Genomic DNA, 19,466 nt, shown 5'->3' on the forward strand with positions numbered 1-19,466 from the left:
ATGTGAAGTGTCTGAATATGTAAGTCTGTATTTCAGTGTGTGTGTGTGTGTGTGTGTGTGTGTGTGTGTGTGTGTGTGTGTGTGTGTGTGTGTGTGTGTGTGAGCTCATCATTGAAGAGTGTGTTCATACCTTGTCGGCCCCAAGGCAAACTTCGACTTGATGAATTTAAAGATGTGTTCGTCTGATCTGAGCTGCAGTGCTTTCTGTACACACACACACACACACACACACACACACACACACAAATACAGATAAGGTCATCACGTCAGGGCTAAAGATCAGCTTTTGAGATGCATAAGCAACTAAATAAACCAAGCTGAGATCAGATAGTGAGGTCACACCACTGAGTCTAGATGCATGAGCAGAGGGCGAAAAGGAAAGAAGCTGCAACAGAGGGAGACTGTGGTGAAATAGGGGAAAGATGAAAAAGAATAAAAAGGGAGAAAAGCATAGGAGAAAGAAAGAAAAAGAATTTGGAAACAGAGGATGGAAACAGTGGAGGAAAAGGATGGATGGAAGGAAGGCAAGAAGAAGAGAAGCACCTTGGCCAGGTAGTTGATGGTGAAGGTGAGGAGGAGAACCGTGGCGCTGTGGAGAAGCACTTTGCCCAGACGAACCAGCAGGTTTCCTGTCTTCAAACCAGACTGCGCACAGCAACAAGATACTGGTCAATACATCTGTTATAGTCTCAGTGCATTTTTACATGTGAAAAAAAGACACATTCATATTCACATACATATTAAGTGTTATGGGCAACCATCCTCTATCACCATTAAATGCATGGATCATGTTTCTACCTCTAGTACATTCTGTATCACATACATTAGGCAGAATAAGCCATTTAAATCGAATCACCTACAACCTTTTCTAAATATATTTTGATCATTTCTAACATTTTACAATTACTTACAGGTTACAGTATTTCCCTTCTAAACTCATTAGTATTTCTCAGTGTAGACTGTATCTTTATCATGTTTAAAATGTATTACTATGCACACAGCCCACTATAACGTCTCAAAGAGTAAGATCTACCAAATACTCGGGCCAGAGTTTTACTTTCCACATTTGTGAGCATGTGTGGGTCTGTGTGATGTCAATTTTGCATCTCTCCAAACTTAAAGCTTTTATTTCACACTTACAAGTTTGTAACAACCACAAAACACATTAGAAATAGATTTTTTTTTACCTTATGTAACCTTTAACTAACTCTTGGGATGTCTTGTTGGATGTATTTCATTCATTGCAGTGTCACTGAAGTGTCACTACAAAAACTAAAGGCCAAGTCATGCTTTCTGTGTGTGCATGTGTGTGCAGCTCAGACAGACCATCTGCATTGTAAGTGCACCAACTGAACATGTGCCAAAGAAAACAAATGGTGCTTAAAACAAATGCTTGTTATAAGGAGAGACTGTACCAGGGGATTCTCTGTCATCCACATCTTTTTGATTCATCATTAAAAGAGTTGTAATTGAAGTAGTCATTGCCGGACTCTGGAGGAGCTTTCATTTATAACCCACATGCTTTCCATCGTTGGTGCCCAAACACAGTGGGAAGTTCTAAATTCTCCAGAAATCCTGTGTTAAGTCCACCCACTGTGCTCGTCACACCTCAGGAATAATCACATTGACACGGTGCCACAGCCTAATTTGTAAGCAGCTGCTATATCCTGTAAAAAGTGCAGAGTTAGAGCCTTTCAGAAGCATCCTCGGGAGCTTCTGTGTGTATTTCTGTGCTCGATATGAGGGTTAATGCAGCCGTCTGTGTAGCAGACCAACAGGTACATATTGTACTATGAATAACCATATACAGTCCACTATTCACATTCAAAGTCCACATCAGGCATGCTGAAACCATGAATAAGCCAGAATTTCTCATCATCAGTATGCTGCTGCTGCTGCTGCCATCAAAACCCTCCAACATCGAAGGTATGCAATTGAGGGTTAAGGCTATCTAGGTATGAAATGCCAACACTGTCTGCCAGGGTTAAAACAAGATTCATTATTTTGAAGTCAATCTCCAAGTTAAGCCCAACTTTTCTTCATGGAAAAGGACACACCAGCTTTCAGTCACAGCACACAGTTTGGTCACAAACCATCGAAAACCCGATAATAAGACAAGTAGCTGACCATATAAAATATTATGTGAAATATATGTGACTTGTGGGCAGATTCCTTAAACTGAGATAAAGCAACGGGCCTATTAGTTTTGATCAACAACCAAAACACACTGTCTTCTCGCAGTACTGGAGTGATGTCACCGAGTGATGCTTCTCAAAAAATATATATATATATTGTATAGGCACCAGCTGGCAAACACAACCAGACATGTTTTGCTTTTTGTAAAATTAACAATAATTTAAAAATATATATATATTCATTGCTGTTTTTTGTGATTTATGGAATTTTAAATTCATTATAATGCACAAAAGACATTTTTAAATTTCTCTATTACTAGCCAGGGTTGCAATGTTTCCATAGAGATGAAGGACTTGGAAAAATAAGCCCACAGTGAGTAAAAATGTTTTAGGAGATAAAGACATCCAGAAACTGCTTGCTTGAGGTTCAGAGGGTTAATTTTATTGTGTGTATTCATCACACACACACACACACAAATACACACTGTACATTTACCTGGCAGTGTCTGATGAAGAGCGCAGCTACAATGAAGCTCAGGACCAGCGATCCCAGGATCATTGAGTTACAGAACTGCAGGAGCCACACACTCAGAAGGCCGCTCACTTGAACAAGGTACAGAGTGGTCACCTGGAGAAACACACACACACACACAGCTGTTACACAGAGCCTGACATGTTGCTCTCAATTTATTGTTTGACGTCAGCCAAATAATGTGTTCGAATATTTGCCAAAAACTGAAAGATGACTAGTTCAACATCTGGGCCAAAAAAGCAAATCAGAACACAACTATCTGTATGGCAATATAGCACAAGAGGTAAGTGACAAAATGCTGCTTTCTTTCTAATTTGAGTGAACTGACTGTCAATATATGGTTGCCATGACATTCAAAAGCTTAGCCCATTAGATTCTCACAGATGAGTCAAGGCTGCCATTTCTTCATCAATATACGTTTTTTTTTCTGTTAATATGCTTCTGTTTGCTTTACTTCATGCCTGAAGTTGCATACCCTGACCCCAGCCTGACCCTAACCTTAGTGTTGCATAACCAGAGTGATCTCCACAGCACCATGAAGAAAGGTCTGGCCCACCAGATTTTGCTATAGTGGGATGGGGGTTTGTATTTCTTTTTACCGACTGTTTTGAGCAGTGCTCAGCCCAGGATGTCCCTGCAAAAACATGCTGGAGAGAACTTGTTTTGGTTGAAATCTTGCAAACAGGGAAGCAAGCACTATCATAAAAATCCTCAAAGAACCACCTGGGTCCACCTTAATCCACATTCTAAATCTTCACCAAAACTTGCCATATTCAGCATGTAGGTTGCTGCTAGAAGCTAATTATCGTTGTTTCCCACAGTGAAGGGGATTGTGGAAACAGTAACGTGCAGAGAGTGGGAAAGTAGAGGATGCTGTATGAAATACATGACAGAAATGGCAGACTTATACCCTCAGTCTGCGTCCGGTGGGTCGGACCACCTTAACTCCAACCAGTTATCTGTGCCTCTTACCCAGATTTGGGATACAGTATCTATTACAGATGCATACTTTACATACATAATTGGTAAGGTCTACACCTTAACATGTTAAGCACTGTGTGATGACATATGTTGTAAACTGTGCTATACAAATAAAAATAACTAGACTTGACATACAGAAAGCTGAGTATGGTGCTGCCACTCCACCTTGCATGATTTTTATTTCAATGTCCACTTGCAGTTCTGCAACAAAAACATTGCTTGTACCCAAACAAGATTTTTTTTTTCCCATAGACCACCAGCAGATAGCAAGATTTCTAAAGCTGTTGAGAAGATACATAGAGGTGAAACGCAGCCAGCTCTCACTCTTTGTATTATTCATTTCAATCCATGAATGTTTAATATTTGTCAAATTTTATCACTACCTAGAAAACACTGTGGACTGAGCAGAACAGCACAGGTGAGGTCAAATGGAAATGATCTGAGAAGCTAGACGTTTTATGTACTTTACAAGCAATTGCAAGTGAACAGATGCTATCTTGGGGTCCAGTAACCAGCCATTGTAATACATACATGAAGCTGGCCCAATATGTATCTGGTCCTTCTTGCAGCCATACCTGTGTAGTTGTTAAGAAGTCAGCACAGTCCAGGGTATAAATGATGAAAGCCTGAACAAGTAGAATGAACTGGTTGAACTGCCAGGTCAGACAGAAACAGAACGTTGTCACGTACATCAACCACACCATCACCTTCTATGGAGGGAGGAGACACAAATATGCACAGGTTAGATACTTGGACTGGATACTAACGGCATAAAATTCCATTTTTTCTATGCTGCTAGTATTTTTAGAGATGGTGAATTATTGAGCGGATCGACTGGCTGTACAAAGTCAAGGCCAAGCTGTATGGTGAGAATGGTCAATAGCTTTGATCTTACCTGCTGCAAGGCAGTGAGCTGAGGCCTGAGGTAACAGGTGATAGTGGTGACCTGCAGCGCTAAGAAGGGCAACGACCAGTTCTCTCTAAGGGATATGGTGAACTCTACACGAGTGGTATCTACCCTGAGAGGAAAGAGAGAATGAGAGTTATGCATAGAGTAAAAAAAAAAATCTGGTTTTAAAAACTATGCAATACCAAAATGTCCACCTCACAACTAATATGGCGAAACTACAGACATTTGTATCTGTTTACAACTTCCTGCAGCTTGTGTATTGATGGGACAAAACAACCAAAGGAATAAGAAGATAAGATAAGGAGTGAACAGCTGTTTCACTGATAGCTAGAAAAGTTAGAATGTAATTTACTACAAAGGTTTATTGCAATATTTAAAGGTCAGTGAGTTTCAAGTGAAATATGCTTCAAACTCTGCAGTTTTTTGTTTTTTTTAGCTCATGACAGCTCTTTTTGGAAGTTTTCTGCAGTTGGAAACCTCTGTGGTTTTCTATTTTACTGTTTAAGATAACGCCAGATAACCCTTTATTAACCCCTGCACTGTTTCAACAGCAAAGACAGCAAAAGCATCCAGTAACAATAACAAAGCAAAATACAATAAATAAGTAAAAAAAAAAAAAAAAAAAAAAAAGCAAGATGTAATAAATAAGTAAACAAGTAAACAGTGAAACAGTACAGAGTACAGTTTACAGAGGTTAGTGAATAAATCTCGCTCCTGTATGGATCTGGAAGGACAGTAGAGAAAATGCCAGCAGGGTCTTTGAAGGTTTTTCAACTTTTAGCCCAAACATCCAAAGACATGTCAAGCAGCGCAAAACTCAGAGTAAAATACAAGAAGACAATACAACTAGAAAAGTTTCCTTGTCTACTAGACGCCCGGTACAACCACAATCTGTTAGACGCAATACATCAATAAATCACTAGCTTTGTTCAAAGTTTAAAAAAAAAAACAACAACATTTATTTAACCCATGAATAAACTGAAAGGGAAAAGAAGGAAGTCAAGTTTTGTTCTGTGATGCTTTTTTGCAAAATTCAAATTTGGCAGTCTTTTTCAGTCCCTATCCATCACACTTCAGGAGTGACAGGCTACCACACATATGCATACTACATCACCTGCTTAACACATTTAGTACATGTGACTTAAGGCTTCATTGTCTTTAATGGCCAGCAGGTCTGATTGTATAGAAGTATATGAGAAAATGATCGTACTTCTCCTTTGATCTGCTCCTCCTGTAAACATTCTCCTAATGAGTTTATGGTCTCAGCTGACAGTTTTAGGTCTCCTTTAATACAGCATGGTGTCTATTTTGTAAATTATGGTTCCATTTAGATTAAAACAGGCGATAAGGCAGAGTAGGCTTTAGGATGATGGCTACCCTGTGTCCAATAGGTCACCAATGTATGAGTGTGTACTGGTTGTTAGTCACAACCAGTTTTTAAAGACCAAGATAGTGACAGCAAAATGCCAAACGCAAGGCTTTACAACACAAACCAAAGGGTGACACTACAGTGGTTTCGACCATCAATATCCAGTCTATGGAATCTCATACTACACCAATGGCCAAAATAAAAGCTTGACGTATATTTTTTTGAACATTTCTTTTGTATTATAGTGCGCACACCATCTGACTGTCATGGGAGTCATCAATCTGACTGACTTGATTCATAAGGAAACAAAAAAATGTCCCATGTAACTTAAGTTAGTTCCATTTACTTCAACCATATTAAAACTACATGAAACTGAATCAAGAAGGATCCAGTAAAACCTCTGAACAGCTTCATCATTTACTGGAATTGTGCTGCTCACAGTTCAAACAGCATCTGAGATGCTACAGTAAAAAACTGGGTATCACATCATAGCCAAGTTTTGGTTTTCACTGAATTCACATTCTGCTCACATGATATTGATTTTGACGGTAAAATCCTTTGCTGTTTTTTTTCTCCTGTAAGGACTTGGCCTGATTGAAGGTTTTAACAGAGTTATTTTCTTTTCCCACTGAACCATGAAAAACATGTTCACAAAAAGTTGAACTTAAACCACAAAAACATAAATAATTGGCAACATTTTGTTATAAAGTAGTTCATTACACTCATTATTTCACTTGCTATGATATCATTAACTGTTACTGAAATTTTACAGCTGTTTAAAGGAGGATTTCAAGCTCTATCGGTTAATCTGAGATTTTTAAAAAAAAAAAAAAAAAAAAGGAATACAGAGATATATAAAAGTAGCAAAATAGGTAGATAATGGCAGAACTTTAAAACAATGTGATACAAACAGAGATTAAGCACAAGGCAAAAAATAGAGTTATCCTTTGGTGGGGTTTGGGAAGAGCTGTTGTTCTTTCCATGACTATGATTTATTGGTCACTGAATTCTACATATGCATGCAACTAAAGGACTGATATCAGTATAATTTTAAAACACATTCTTCCATTTAAGTAAATACTGTGATCCATGTAATAATCAGTGCATAAAAGAATGAGAAAAGGAGGCAAATACAGCGATTTCAGAGTTAAAACATGAGAAATAAACAAGCACCAACATGATGTCAGATATGTTGGAGAGCCCTCACTCACTCAGATCACTATTTTTTGAAAACTTCACATAATAAGTGTGATTTAAAGGTAAAATCTAAAGTTATTAGATCCTAAGCAGGAAAGTGGATGAAAAATCTTTTAAAACCATTTTACAAACAGTTTGTTTGGGTTTATTAACAACAGGACAGAATTACTGGAAGTGGCACTGAGCCAAAATCACATTTGCACTAGCACAAACTTTTTTTTTTTTTAACTTTCATAATTTACTGTTTTGGTTTGTCCTGTAACACAATAAGCAACAGTGGATTTAATAGTATGAAGATTTAATAATGTTAGACACAGATAGCTTCCGAAGGCTTCATAGTTTCACTGAGGATTTTGTCAAGCTTTTGTAACTTTTTGCTTGAATGGCATCCAGAATAAAGAAATCAATCCCCATTTTATGCTGACATATAAATCTGCAATGAAATTTCAAGGTTTTAACACAGCTACAAACAATGGCTAAGGTCGGTCTGTGTATAGTAAAGGCAATGAGTCTGCGTTTTGTTATCTGACAGAAATGTATGCATTCTCCTGTTATTTCTCAACATTTTATGAACAAAAGTGTCTACTGTGTTTGATTAAATGAAACCCCTGTTCGCATAACTGGGAGAAAAAATAAAACATAATACTTTCAGTCCTTATCTTGGCACTAGTGAGTTTCCTTTGGCGATGGCTGAAAACCTCTTTTGGGGGGGTGCCTAAAACCTCTTTGGGAAGTGCCAAAAATTTGTCTAGGCAGGAAAAATCCTGCATGTACAAAGCCAGGTGCATGTAGAAAAGGAGCACTCTGTTCGCCATTCACTGTCTCCTCCGCATACAGTACAGGAGTACTCAGTCATCACTTACCTATTAAGGATGTACCAGATCCCGGTGAGCGTACCAGCCAGCCAAGAACCAGACAGGAGCCATGCAGTGAGGTACAAAGCAATCACGTACACAGCTTGGAGCGAGAAAACTGTGTAAATGTAAAAATACACTGGCTCCAGATATGACTGAACCACACAAACAAACACACACACACACACACACACACACACACACACACACACACACAAGTAAAGCTCTTAGTTCATTAGGCACTGCAGATGAACACAGTTGACTATAGTGACAGAAAAGCGACTCGGGCGCTCAAGAACACTGTGGCATTTTTGGAGTTTGGTCTGATATTTCACTTCCTGACATTCTTGTCACACAGTGAGCGGGCTGACAAAGCTTAGTGGCTGTTTCGAAGTTAATTGATATGCCAATACAGAAACCTTTTCCTCCGGTGTGACAAGTGTAAGTGCCAAAGACAAAGGACAAAAAAAAAAAATGAAATACTAAAATGCCACAGCAACTCAAACACCCAGCAGTCTCCTAATACGACTATTATTTAAAACTGCAACAGTAACATGGGTGGTTAATAACAATGACAAAAGAAGAATATATATTTTTTCAAAATGCTGGATTGTGATATTACTTTTTTTCCACACACAGAAGATTTAATTTATGTTTCGTTACCTGTATGGGCAACAGTCTGTAGAGAACACTGAGGAAGACCTCTTGGTAGATATTCATTCGCTGTAAGAGATTAATGGTCCTCTTGGATTCTGTCAAGTTGTCATGGATCAATTCTGAGAGCCCTAGAAACACACACATACACACTTTAAAAATGCCACCATTTCTTTCCTGTTTTTTTTCCCCCAAAGTGATGCAGACTGATATCAGTTACTATTGGCTTTGTGACAACTGGGGAGGAAGGTGTAGGAATGTTTCTCAGAGCTCAGCTGGCTCATTTACAGAGTGTGGTGCTGTTAAAGAAAAAATAGCAGTGTTTGGAATTTGGGTTAGCTACTAAAACCACAGGTTGTTCTGCCTGAATTTAAATTCTTTAATTGCTGAAAGCACAGTAAATGTCTGAGCCCATCAGTGCATTCAACCTTAGAATCCCTCAAACTTCACTTCATTTCCTAAATTTAAAATATATGTGGTCATACGCATACGAGCTCATACACACACCGATGGCACTGTTCCAAAGCAGGCACTAAGTCCAGTATCATAACTATGTATTTGGTTTGATTTTAACAAAGTGTGACACCAAACTAGGAGCAAGGGCTGAGTTTCTGCTGCAGGCTGGGACGTGTCAGACTGATCACGACTGTGTTCCTGATCCATGTACGAACATAAAAACCAGCACTGTTTTCCATAAGGAAAGTGCGCATTACAACCCACACACATGGCCCACTCTACTTCGTTCATTCGGATTCAGAATTTTCATTTGAACTGTCATTTTTGCTTTAACCCTTTTCTTTCCTCATTCCCTGTGTCCTCACCTCATCATTTAAATCCTTTTATCTATTTCAGCCCCTGTATTCTTTCCTTCTGCCCTTATACCTTTTCTCTCCTCTGTGCTGCTATTTCCATTCTTTTTCTACAATAAAGCCTCCTACCATCATCTTTTGTTCCATCATTGCTCCCACCCCGCCCTCACTTTTTTTCCTTTCCCATATCAGTCATTTATTTTCTCATTTCTTCCATTCCATGCCGTAAAGTCATTCGTCCTTCCATCACAATATGTTTCTCCTTTCTCTTTTGTCTTTAACACTTCTAACTGCTGTAGCTTCAACATATCAAGCTGTTCTGCTGTGACAGGAAAGGAAGTGAACAGAGAGGGAGACAGACAGGTAGGTCAGTCAGTTCCTCTGATTAGACTAAAGCGCAATTGCCTTAGTGGAAAATTAGGCCCACTTCCAACTAGGAATTTTACATGATAATGGGAACAAAATAATTAGACTAATTCTCTCAGACCAGACTGTGCGTCATGAGAAGCTGCAGTGATTTGTTTGGTCTGGCTGGAAAATGGAGTAAAAAACAGTTTCTATTTTCAAGAGTGGGTAGAGAAAGCCACCTGGTGGCTTTACCCATGCAAAAAAGGCCAATTAATAAAGAAATCATTAGCTTCATTAGTTGGTTTTATTGATTCCACCTAAAACTTTTCAAAACAGTAATCCAGCAAATCAGATTCAAATACAGTGCCTATTTAAAATACTCTCCCCCCCTTGGTTTTCTCATTTTATTGCTGTTCAACATTGAGCTGAATTTGGCTTTTTTTTGAAAAAAAACTAAAAAAAAAAAAACGCCCGAGCCCAAAAAGAAAAAAAAATTCCAAAAAAAAACGGCAAATAAATAAAAAAAAAAAAACAACAACAAAAAAAAGTCACCGTAACTGTTCACTCCCTTTAAACCAACTCACGTAATTCAAGACGGGGGCAGCCAATTGGTGCAAAAAGTCACGAGAGAAGAATGTCTGAGTGCAGCAAATATGTCTCAAATCACTGGAGTATAAAGACAACTTTATCTGAAAGGTTTATTCACGAGTGAATTAGTACCCAGTCTATAACTAGACCACGAAGACAAAAGAACATTCCAAGCAACACTGTGAAAAGGTTATTGAAAAGCGTAGGTCAAGGGATGGATACAAGAAACTGAATATCCCTCAGAGTACAGTAAATTCCATCATTAAGACATGAAAGGAAAACACAAATAGGTTAATCTCAAGAACTGTGCGACTACGCAAGAAAGAAACTACTAAGTGAGGCCACGAAGACACCTATGACTCCTCTGAAGGAGTTACAAGCTTTAGTAGCTGACATGAGAGAGACGAGGAAAAAGATTAGAATGTCACTTCATTCCAACATTAACCTCTCTGGCTATTTTGTATAGGGTGATATGCAGCATATATCACGACAAACACAGTGCATACCTTCCTGTATGGATGGGGCCTGCAACATTTGTTTGTAGTAGGAGTAGTACAGTCCACACTCAGTCCGAAAGGAGATCTCCCGCTCCACTTCCTGAAAGCCAAAAGGGAAATTTGGGCTGTATGAATCCGAACACTTCTGTTTTGTATAATATGGAAAACAGATATCCTGGCAAGACATGACAGAAACACGGAGGATAGAAGCAAAGCAGCTTAAACACTCATAATCCTCAACAGTAACAATCAGACAGGTAACACAGTGTGTGTGTGTGTGTGTGTGTGTGTGTGTGTGTGTGCTTGGAGAATGTCTTCCCCCGAGACTTCCTGCTTGTCATGCATGATTACTGTTCCATTGGGGTGTACAAGGGAGAGCAAACAGTGAGCAACCAGCTGCAAAATATTAGGTTAATCATTAATCGATCATATTTGGTTTGTAAACACATTTTCCAGCTGTGCTTGTAGGAAAAGAAATTCTTTCACTATAGCAACTGATTTCTTTACCAAATCGGTTACGTGAACGTCTGTCAAATTGTTTCTCCAGTATTATTGTCCTTCCACCGATGAATGTTGTCCAAAGGATCTCAAACTCTAGTGTTTGTGGAAATCCAAAACATACTTCTGAGTATTATTACAGTGCAGTTTATCTGATAGTTTTCCAGTAATAACTTAGCTAAAAGCTAAGCCTTCATGAAAAGACCATAAAAAACATGTATTGGACACAACATTTCTTGGGCTACTAAAACAGCTGATACTAGAAGTCCACAACATGAATAGTTGAAAGTAAACAGCCATTCTGATTTTGTTTTTTTTTTTTACATTAGAACACAGATCCACCATAAGGCTACATTCAAGTACACTTGTAAATGTATATAAAATGATCCCTAGTAGGAGAAACTGATTACTTAATTTAATTAGCTTTACTATTTAATCCTACTCCTGCAGATCATTATGTCTGGTTTGTAGTTAACAGTGGCCACACCCGACAGCAGTTTGGTTCAATCATCATCAAGGAGGATCAAGCAGAAGGATACCAGGAAACTAAAAGTTAGTAACAACACAGACTAGGTATTCCTACCCATGTCCAAGACTGATGCAGACGTCCCCACCAGCTAGTTCAGTTCACCTGGTTACAACCATTCACTTACTGACAGACGACCTGTCCAGGGTGGCCCCTGCCTTCGCCCTAAGTCGGCTGGGATAGGCTCCAGCCCCCCTGCGACCCTCGTGAGGATTAAGCGGTGTATAGATAATGGATGGATGGATGGACTTACTGAGAGAAAACGAGCAGACTCCTGAGGAGTGCCATACAAAACCACTGGGTCACAGCACTGACAGAGACGTAAGTTAGACCATTTAAACACATATTTGTTATGTATTTGGAATATGGTGCTGAGAAGCAAAAACCTCTCAACAACACACACGAATGTAGGAATAAATGGTGAACCTCTCGATTAACAAAAGAGACTGACACTATGAGTACAGTGACAGTCCTGCATGTGAGGGCAGTGTTGAGGTTCAACCTTAGGACTCTCCAAAGTCATGGCCCACCTGCTAAATTTGACCTCTTCTGAGGACACAGTGTGCAGGTACAGACTGTGTTGACTGGCATCTCCTTGAGGCCCGGTCCACACATACATGAGTATCTTTTGAAAGTAAGTTTTTCCTCTATTTGAAAAAAAACGTTGTCCATGTGAAAACACAAAAAACAAGTGGAGTGCTGTCAAGAGCATGCCTCCAGTTTTCCTGCAAAATCATAACGTATTCCTCTTGTCTCCTGATGCCGTTTACTTTGACAAGGTTTCCTGGCTCGTAGGCTGAAAAACATCCCCAAAGCACTACGATCCCACCACCAATGCTTCACTGTGGGAATGAGGTTCTTGGGAGAATGCTTCTCTTTTCTTTCAGCAAAAAAATCTACATCCCTGTATCTGAAAAAACTCCATTCTTCTCTCATCCAACTGCAGAACTGATGAAAAAAAGCCTTCCTTTTTTGTCCAGGTGAGCTTTTGCAAATGACAGCGAGCTTTGTGTGCCAAATGGTGTCCTCCTTGGTCAGTGACACCAGAATTGAGATGCCTTGCGATGTTGGTACCAGACCTGCTCATTCATCAGGAGGATCTTGGAGCTGATCCTTGCATTCTTGTAGTATATGGGACTGTGGTGCGGGACTCCTTGTACACCTTGATTATGCTTTGCTCAAAATAAAAATGTATATACGTAGTATTGTACATGAGTGTTCAAAAAATCCACGACTTGAATCTCAGTAGTTAAAGGTGCACTAACTTTTGTAGCACTAAGGTGCTGCTCTGGTGCCTGCATTTTTAATATAGTCAATATAAACTGTCTGTTTCATTTTACACATGAACAAATACTGTTCAACTTAGAAGTGACGCAATTATTATAAGGTGATACAATTTTGAATAATTTCATCACGCTCACTTCTGTTGTGTACTGTATATACTGTACATATGAAATAAACTGCTCTGATTGTGACCTGAACTCACAGTGAAGAAGAGACAGGAACTCCTGCTGTGATCTGAGAGTGGACTGCTCAGGGGTGTGTACCACGTTACTGACTGAAGCCTCATATCCCAGGCTGTTATTTCTTGTAGAGTTTGTTTTAAGGTCCTTGATTTATTAAAGGTTCAAACTGAAAGTGTATCAATAATTCAAGTAACAACTCCTACCTTGAGCTGAGAGAACCACAGCAGATTCTCATGTATGGCGTTGACACACCAGGCCTGAGTCAGAGCCAGCAGCCCAGCCAGTAACAGCCCTGCTGCCATGGAAACGCACTGTTGCCAAGGCCACCGGGGTAGAATGTCTGAACCGGAACAAGAACCGGATCGTCCAAGCAGAGAAACCCCCCTCTCTACCCTCCTCCTGTGTGGCATTGCTGTCCCCAGCATCACGGTACTGTTGCATCTCCCTTCAGCTGGTGCATCTCGTGAAAGCACCAAAGTACGCTCGAGCTGGCTCAGCTTAATTCTCTTACGGAGTTCCATTGCCTGGGAAAACGGAGATTATCAATAAATTCTTGGATTCTTTGATGAGCTGGATCCAGGTAGATAAACGTCATGCTCCTGGGTTACGCTAGAACTGATCCAAATCCATTACGGAAATAAATGTAAATGTGGTGTGTTTTTCTTTTCTTGAAGTCAGTCCAAATAAATTAGCTTTTTAAATGCTTCAAGTTCCTTGCCAGAGGATATGCAAAAGCTTTCTCCGAGGGAAAGAGCAGCTACTTTTTCTCCCAATCCTTCTTTTGAGTTTGCCCGGGGCAAAACAAGCCTTGGCTTTTCACCAAGAACTCTGATGAGATGACTAATCCTCAGTTTAAATTAAGGTCAAAGAGAATAGGCCTAGTTAACAAGTTCACACATTGCTCATTACCCTGAAAGTTAGTTCACTTCTCAGAAGGCACCGATCCTCTTCTCTCTGTTAACATTTCGTCTTTATGAGTCTTTGAATAACTCCCATCGCTCTGATGTGGTGCATGAAGAATCCAAACGAGGGTCCGTCCAGTATTGCTCAGTCTTCCCTTTGCTTTACGTCCTTTAAAGCCTCGATATAGTCCGGCCTTTGCCTCCCTTGAACTTGACCAGAAACTTCAAAACGAAGAGCAATCCCTTTTCACCAAATCAGTGACGAAGTATGAAGAGAAAAGACTGAGCTACAGTAAGTGTGCGAACAACAGGACGGGCTGTGGATAACTGGAGCAGCCAGTGGGAGGGAAAGAAAAGGGAGTTTACTACTGTTGACCCCCTTGTCTATAAAAACACACATGCATACAGGAAAAGAATAAGATTAGGTGGGGGCAGGGTGCAGCAAGGGGAACATGCTGGAACATCGTTCGGAAAATGTGGGGAACATTTGTCAGAGAGTTTGTGGATCTGGAACCGGTGTTCAGCTGTGAGCACATGTCTGAAATAAACTCTGCGAGGCACTGCGGTCGACATGGACATTACTTCACACCTGATGAATTCAAGAGGTCAGATTGGCCAGCTGTCTCACTGCCAACAGCGGGGGAATGGTGATAATAAGCATTGTAAGTATGTGTGAAAAAGAGAGAGAAATATTGCAGAAGTGAGAGGAGCTTGATAAAAAAAATAAAATAAAAAATCCTCTTTGTTTCAGGCTAATATTGACAGCACCCAAATATAAGCGTATTAAAACCAGTCCCCTTTATTTTACGGCTTCTCCACAGTCTGCCACTGCCCTGACACCATCAGTCATGTAAGGTCGGATCAGTAGCAACAAGCGCAAAGTGCAAACACCAGACAGGCAGGGCTCCCAACTTACAAATTACTTTCCAGCATGTTTCACGGTTCTTGCCATCCTACTTGACCTAAAGACACTTTAGAGAGCATGTGTGTGTCTGAGGAAGAGTGAAAGTGACAGGGAGAGACAGTGGATCTCTAAGGACAGGAAATTAAATACATCATCTCAACTGGCTGAGGGAGCAACAGCTGTTCAAGGTAAAGCCAGAGCGAGCAACCTAAACAGTGTGCTAGCTCTACAACACACCACTTTTTGTGGTTTGGAAAAGTGCTGCATTTCTTGATGGATAATGTAGCATGTAATGCATGTAGACCTGGAGCATCCAGAGTAACCCAACCTTATATGAAAATAAATACCTTTCCCTTTGGCCATCAACCCCCACTGAGCTCCCAGTTTCTAAAATCCAAAACCGAGCTTTTCCAAACCACATTTTAAACGTCTGATAACACTGGTGTTGAGTTTTGGTGTTTCAGTGAAGAGCAGAATTTCTGAAAAATGCCCAGACACATTTGAGGAATGTGCGTCGGTGCAGTTAAAAAACACAAACGTCTGTTACTTCTTGTTCCTTTGTGCAAATTAAAAACTACAATTCATCAAAACACACAATACAGGTGCTATCATTAACCTGCATTAGACAGCTCTGGAATCTTAAAAATAGTACTTTGATCAACATCTCAGTGCAGGCGTGCATGAGTTATGAGCTGATAAAAATGCCAATTTTATGCTAATTTGATTGTCTGATAAAAAGATGGAAAAATAGATAACTGATAACAACTAACTGAGGGGTCCAGTTGGATGCTGTTATTGGAACCCGTTGTATTGGCACCCCTTCTGAATAAATGCAGCGATAATCGTTGCAGGGAAATTGCGTTATAAAGAGTGCAAATATGTAAAAGTTTTCCAAGACTACATGAAATACAATAAAAGATACAATGCAAAATAGAATGACCAAAAAAACACACTGGGGTGCATAGTCTGGAATCTTAGACTGGATACTGTCCTCATGGTTGCCAGGTTAGTGGAGAAAGGTGGAGAAACAGCAACAAAGATGGCACATGAAAACTCCTCCATAAAGTGGATGTAGTCTTATGGCTAATGAGTCAGTATGTGGGCTGCAAACCCTTTGCCTCTTTCCATGCCACTGTCGGATTTATTAACGTTCCTGGACTGCACGTCCCTGTGAAACACCTTACAATACGCTAAACAGAGGCCCCCCCTGACTCTGCAGTAGGGCAGTTAACTCATCCATCTGATCGCCCAGCAATCTTACATCACCCGAGACGCTATAAGGGCCATAAAAGCTTATAGTTCCTCTGCATGGCGTTTTTTTATCCACTGTGTCTTCTGATTTCTGCTCAAATCTCTGTTACTGTGGTCACCATGTGGCTGAACAAAACTGGCAACATCACCTACCAAGCATGTCCAGAGATACCACAAAAAAGTCACCAGGAGCAATCCAAACTGATGTGACCAAAATTAAAGTTAGGCTACATTCACTCACTTATTTTCAAATGATTTTTTAAAACAAATGAGGGAGCTGTGCTAATGTCTGTCTGAACACAGCCTAAGGGACAGGTTATATAAAAAGAACTAATTTGTACAAAGCGTTTGTAGTCAGTCCTCGAAAAAATTCGCCTTCAGTTGTTCACAGTTTGCCACAAACAGAGCAGTGCAACAAATGAAAAAGTAGAGCTTGACCCAGTGTGTACTGTCACATCCGCAAACATGGCCGAGTGGAAGGTAAAGGTGGTAGTGGGCATTACATTTTCTATTCTAAACATTTACAGAGAGTCAAAACCCTGTATATTGTTGTCTTAATGGGGTTGTGTCTGCCCTCCCTAACCACATATTGGATGTGTTGCAGACTTCGTCCTCCGCCAACCAAGAGAACCAGATATTTAGCTGTTCGGATATTTTCATATTTCAGGAGATCCTTACTTAAATCGTCTGAATGTGCTAATGCGGACACACATTGACTTCATTTATAACCTAGCACTGTCAGATTTAGCCTGCCCTGCATGAACACAGTCTTTGGCAGCGGCTTTGATAGCATTAACAGAAGGAAACAGTTCACATGCATGCAATGTGCGATGATGTCAGCCAGGAGCCCACTTATGTGGGAACATTTCGGGGAGATGTTAACCAGGCCTGTAAAGTGACCTGCATTTATTATGAATGAAAGCATCTGTCTACACACACACACACATAAATTGAAAAAAAGAGAGCACAGGACAAATAACTGTGTCCACATAGATTCCTCTCAATTAACTGAATGTGCTGCGCTGTCTCCCTGCAGAAATTCACAAATTATCCTGTGCATACTGCCTCTATGTGGTCAAGATGCATTTCACATTTGCAGGAGAAACAGATGAAGCACCTGGCTGGCGATGCAAATTCCCAACAGATGAGATAAATTGATTGTTTTGTATTATTCTTCACTCGCTCCTCCGTTCTACGTAAAAAGGGGAGAACATTGTGTGATTAGGACAGAGCCTCCAAATCCAAACCAATATATACAGACGTATCTCTACCGTGAAACGGTTGCTAGTTTTGATTTATCAATTACTGCTGGCAGAAAACAGCTTCCACCAAACTGTAGAACTCAAATTTTCAAGCAGATCCAGAGACACCTGAACTATTTCCTCAAATTAAAACAGGCAGTCAATTTAAAGTCGGATCGCTGATAATGGCCGGGGGCATGGTGGACACAAACAAATAAAGGCCGGCTCTGAATACAGCCAGGACAAACTCCTGGTGCCTGATATATGATATTCATGACAGTTAATCATAATGTACATTTCCACCACTTCAATTTAATGAATTCAACAATATAAGTGTGCTGTTTGTTGTTCTGGATCACTCCTCTGAAGTATTATTTCAGTCACTGTGGGTGTATGTGTGTTTATGTCTCAGCCAAGTGTCTTCCTTTAATCCCATCCGGCTGTTACTCCATATGGTATGTTTGCAAATGTTTAACAAAACAAGCCCTGCTAAGAAATGAAGGGTTTCTGTCCATTTAAACTCTAAAACAGAAGTGTAGAGTCAGTGTTAACAGTGTAATACAGCAACTCGAACAGGAGCAGATCAAAACATGACCAATTACTTTTAGCAAACAGTGGAAATTAAATAGAGGCTTTTAAAATAAAGCCTCTAATATAAGCCTGCTTTAAATAAAGCCTTGTTTCTCTCCCTAGCTGAGATAAATAAAGACCACAGTTACTGTTTAAAGAAAGCTTTAAAGTAAAGTTTTTTTTTTTTTTCAATTAATTAAAACAACATATTTATGAATTCAAAGTTCATTTTTGATTTAAATAATGTGATGGGTAAGCATGAAGATGGTTTTGTTCGGTGAATTCCAATAAAGGTTATTCAAACAAGATGGCTGTGTCTCAGCATTAACAAACAGACAGGAAGGCAACTTTTACTTTATGCAGTTCTAAATCCTAAATTGCATTGCTTGCTTTAATGGATGGTTTTGAATACAATGCACTCAGACTGTATAAAAGACGGACGTAGCTACCGTGATGTCACCCGTTGGTTTCTGCACTGAGAAAATGAAGCCAGAGTTTTGCTGCTTCCTGGTTGACATCTTGGATTTTTGGAGCCAGTGATGCAAAAATCGTCAGAGGGGGGCGGAGCCATAGGAGCTGCGATTGGTCAGACGGATTGAGAGGCAGGCCCTCTCTGCCCCCCCTTCTGCTCGCTTCGTCTGCATCGTTGCTGCCGACTGTCAGTCAAGCCAGCCGCGCCCCTTGCCCCGCAACATTTTGAAGATTTTTTAAAAATTCAGTATTGATTTATTTTCAGATTGGCCACCTGATCTCTGGACTTGACCATAAAAACTAATTTTTAAAAAAATCCTGAGCTGTAGGAATGCGGTATTTCATGATCTCTGATCACCTCTTTTCCAATTCATTTCTATGGGAGCCAGGGCTTTTTGGAGCCAGGACTAGTGGACGCAGTGATATTGCAGGTTTTTGACACTTCCGGGTTGGCTTCATTTTTCAGGGCCGGTTGCTCCGTCCATCTTTTACACAGTCTATGAATGCACTTCACTCGTGGACATTTATTTTTTTTTTTTTCTAGTTTTCATTTTACAACAAGAGCAGTCACCCCCTGCTGGCGTCACTTTGCACCCAGAGGCTACATCTATCTCCTACATCCAGTCTCACCACTTAATGTATAGCTTTAGTTCTTTCCTTCCTTCTGTTAATGCCAGTTGCTAATGTTGGCATTACTCATCTCAGATTAAGGTTCCCTCTCAAGTAATGTTCAATTAGTGCACCAATCAAATTCCTTATATAA

General features: G+C 40.0%; 1 protein-coding gene across 1 annotated transcript in view; it reads right to left on the reverse strand.

Annotated features, from left to right (window-relative positions):
* The window catches only part of dpy19l3 (dpy-19 like C-mannosyltransferase 3), a 75,571-nt gene that overhangs the window by 46,959 nt on the left and 9,146 nt on the right, over positions 1 to 19,466 (reverse strand). Inside the window, exons 3-10 of the mRNA XM_008286967.1 lie at positions 10,884 to 10,974; positions 8,642 to 8,763; positions 7,988 to 8,133; positions 4,544 to 4,667; positions 4,224 to 4,358; positions 2,632 to 2,763; positions 544 to 645; positions 131 to 204 (exon numbers count right to left, since the gene is read on the reverse strand). Of these exons, the coding sequence (XP_008285189.1) occupies positions 131 to 204; positions 544 to 645; positions 2,632 to 2,763; positions 4,224 to 4,358; positions 4,544 to 4,667; positions 7,988 to 8,133; positions 8,642 to 8,763; positions 10,884 to 10,974 (926 nt within the window). The remainder of the gene's footprint in view (positions 1 to 130; positions 205 to 543; positions 646 to 2,631; positions 2,764 to 4,223; positions 4,359 to 4,543; positions 4,668 to 7,987; positions 8,134 to 8,641; positions 8,764 to 10,883; positions 10,975 to 19,466) is intronic.

The sequence above is a fragment of the Stegastes partitus genome, unplaced genomic scaffold (assembly GCF_000690725.1).
Source record: "Stegastes partitus isolate 25-593 unplaced genomic scaffold, Stegastes_partitus-1.0.2 Scaffold479, whole genome shotgun sequence".
NCBI lineage: Eukaryota > Metazoa > Chordata > Actinopteri > Pomacentridae > Stegastes > Stegastes partitus.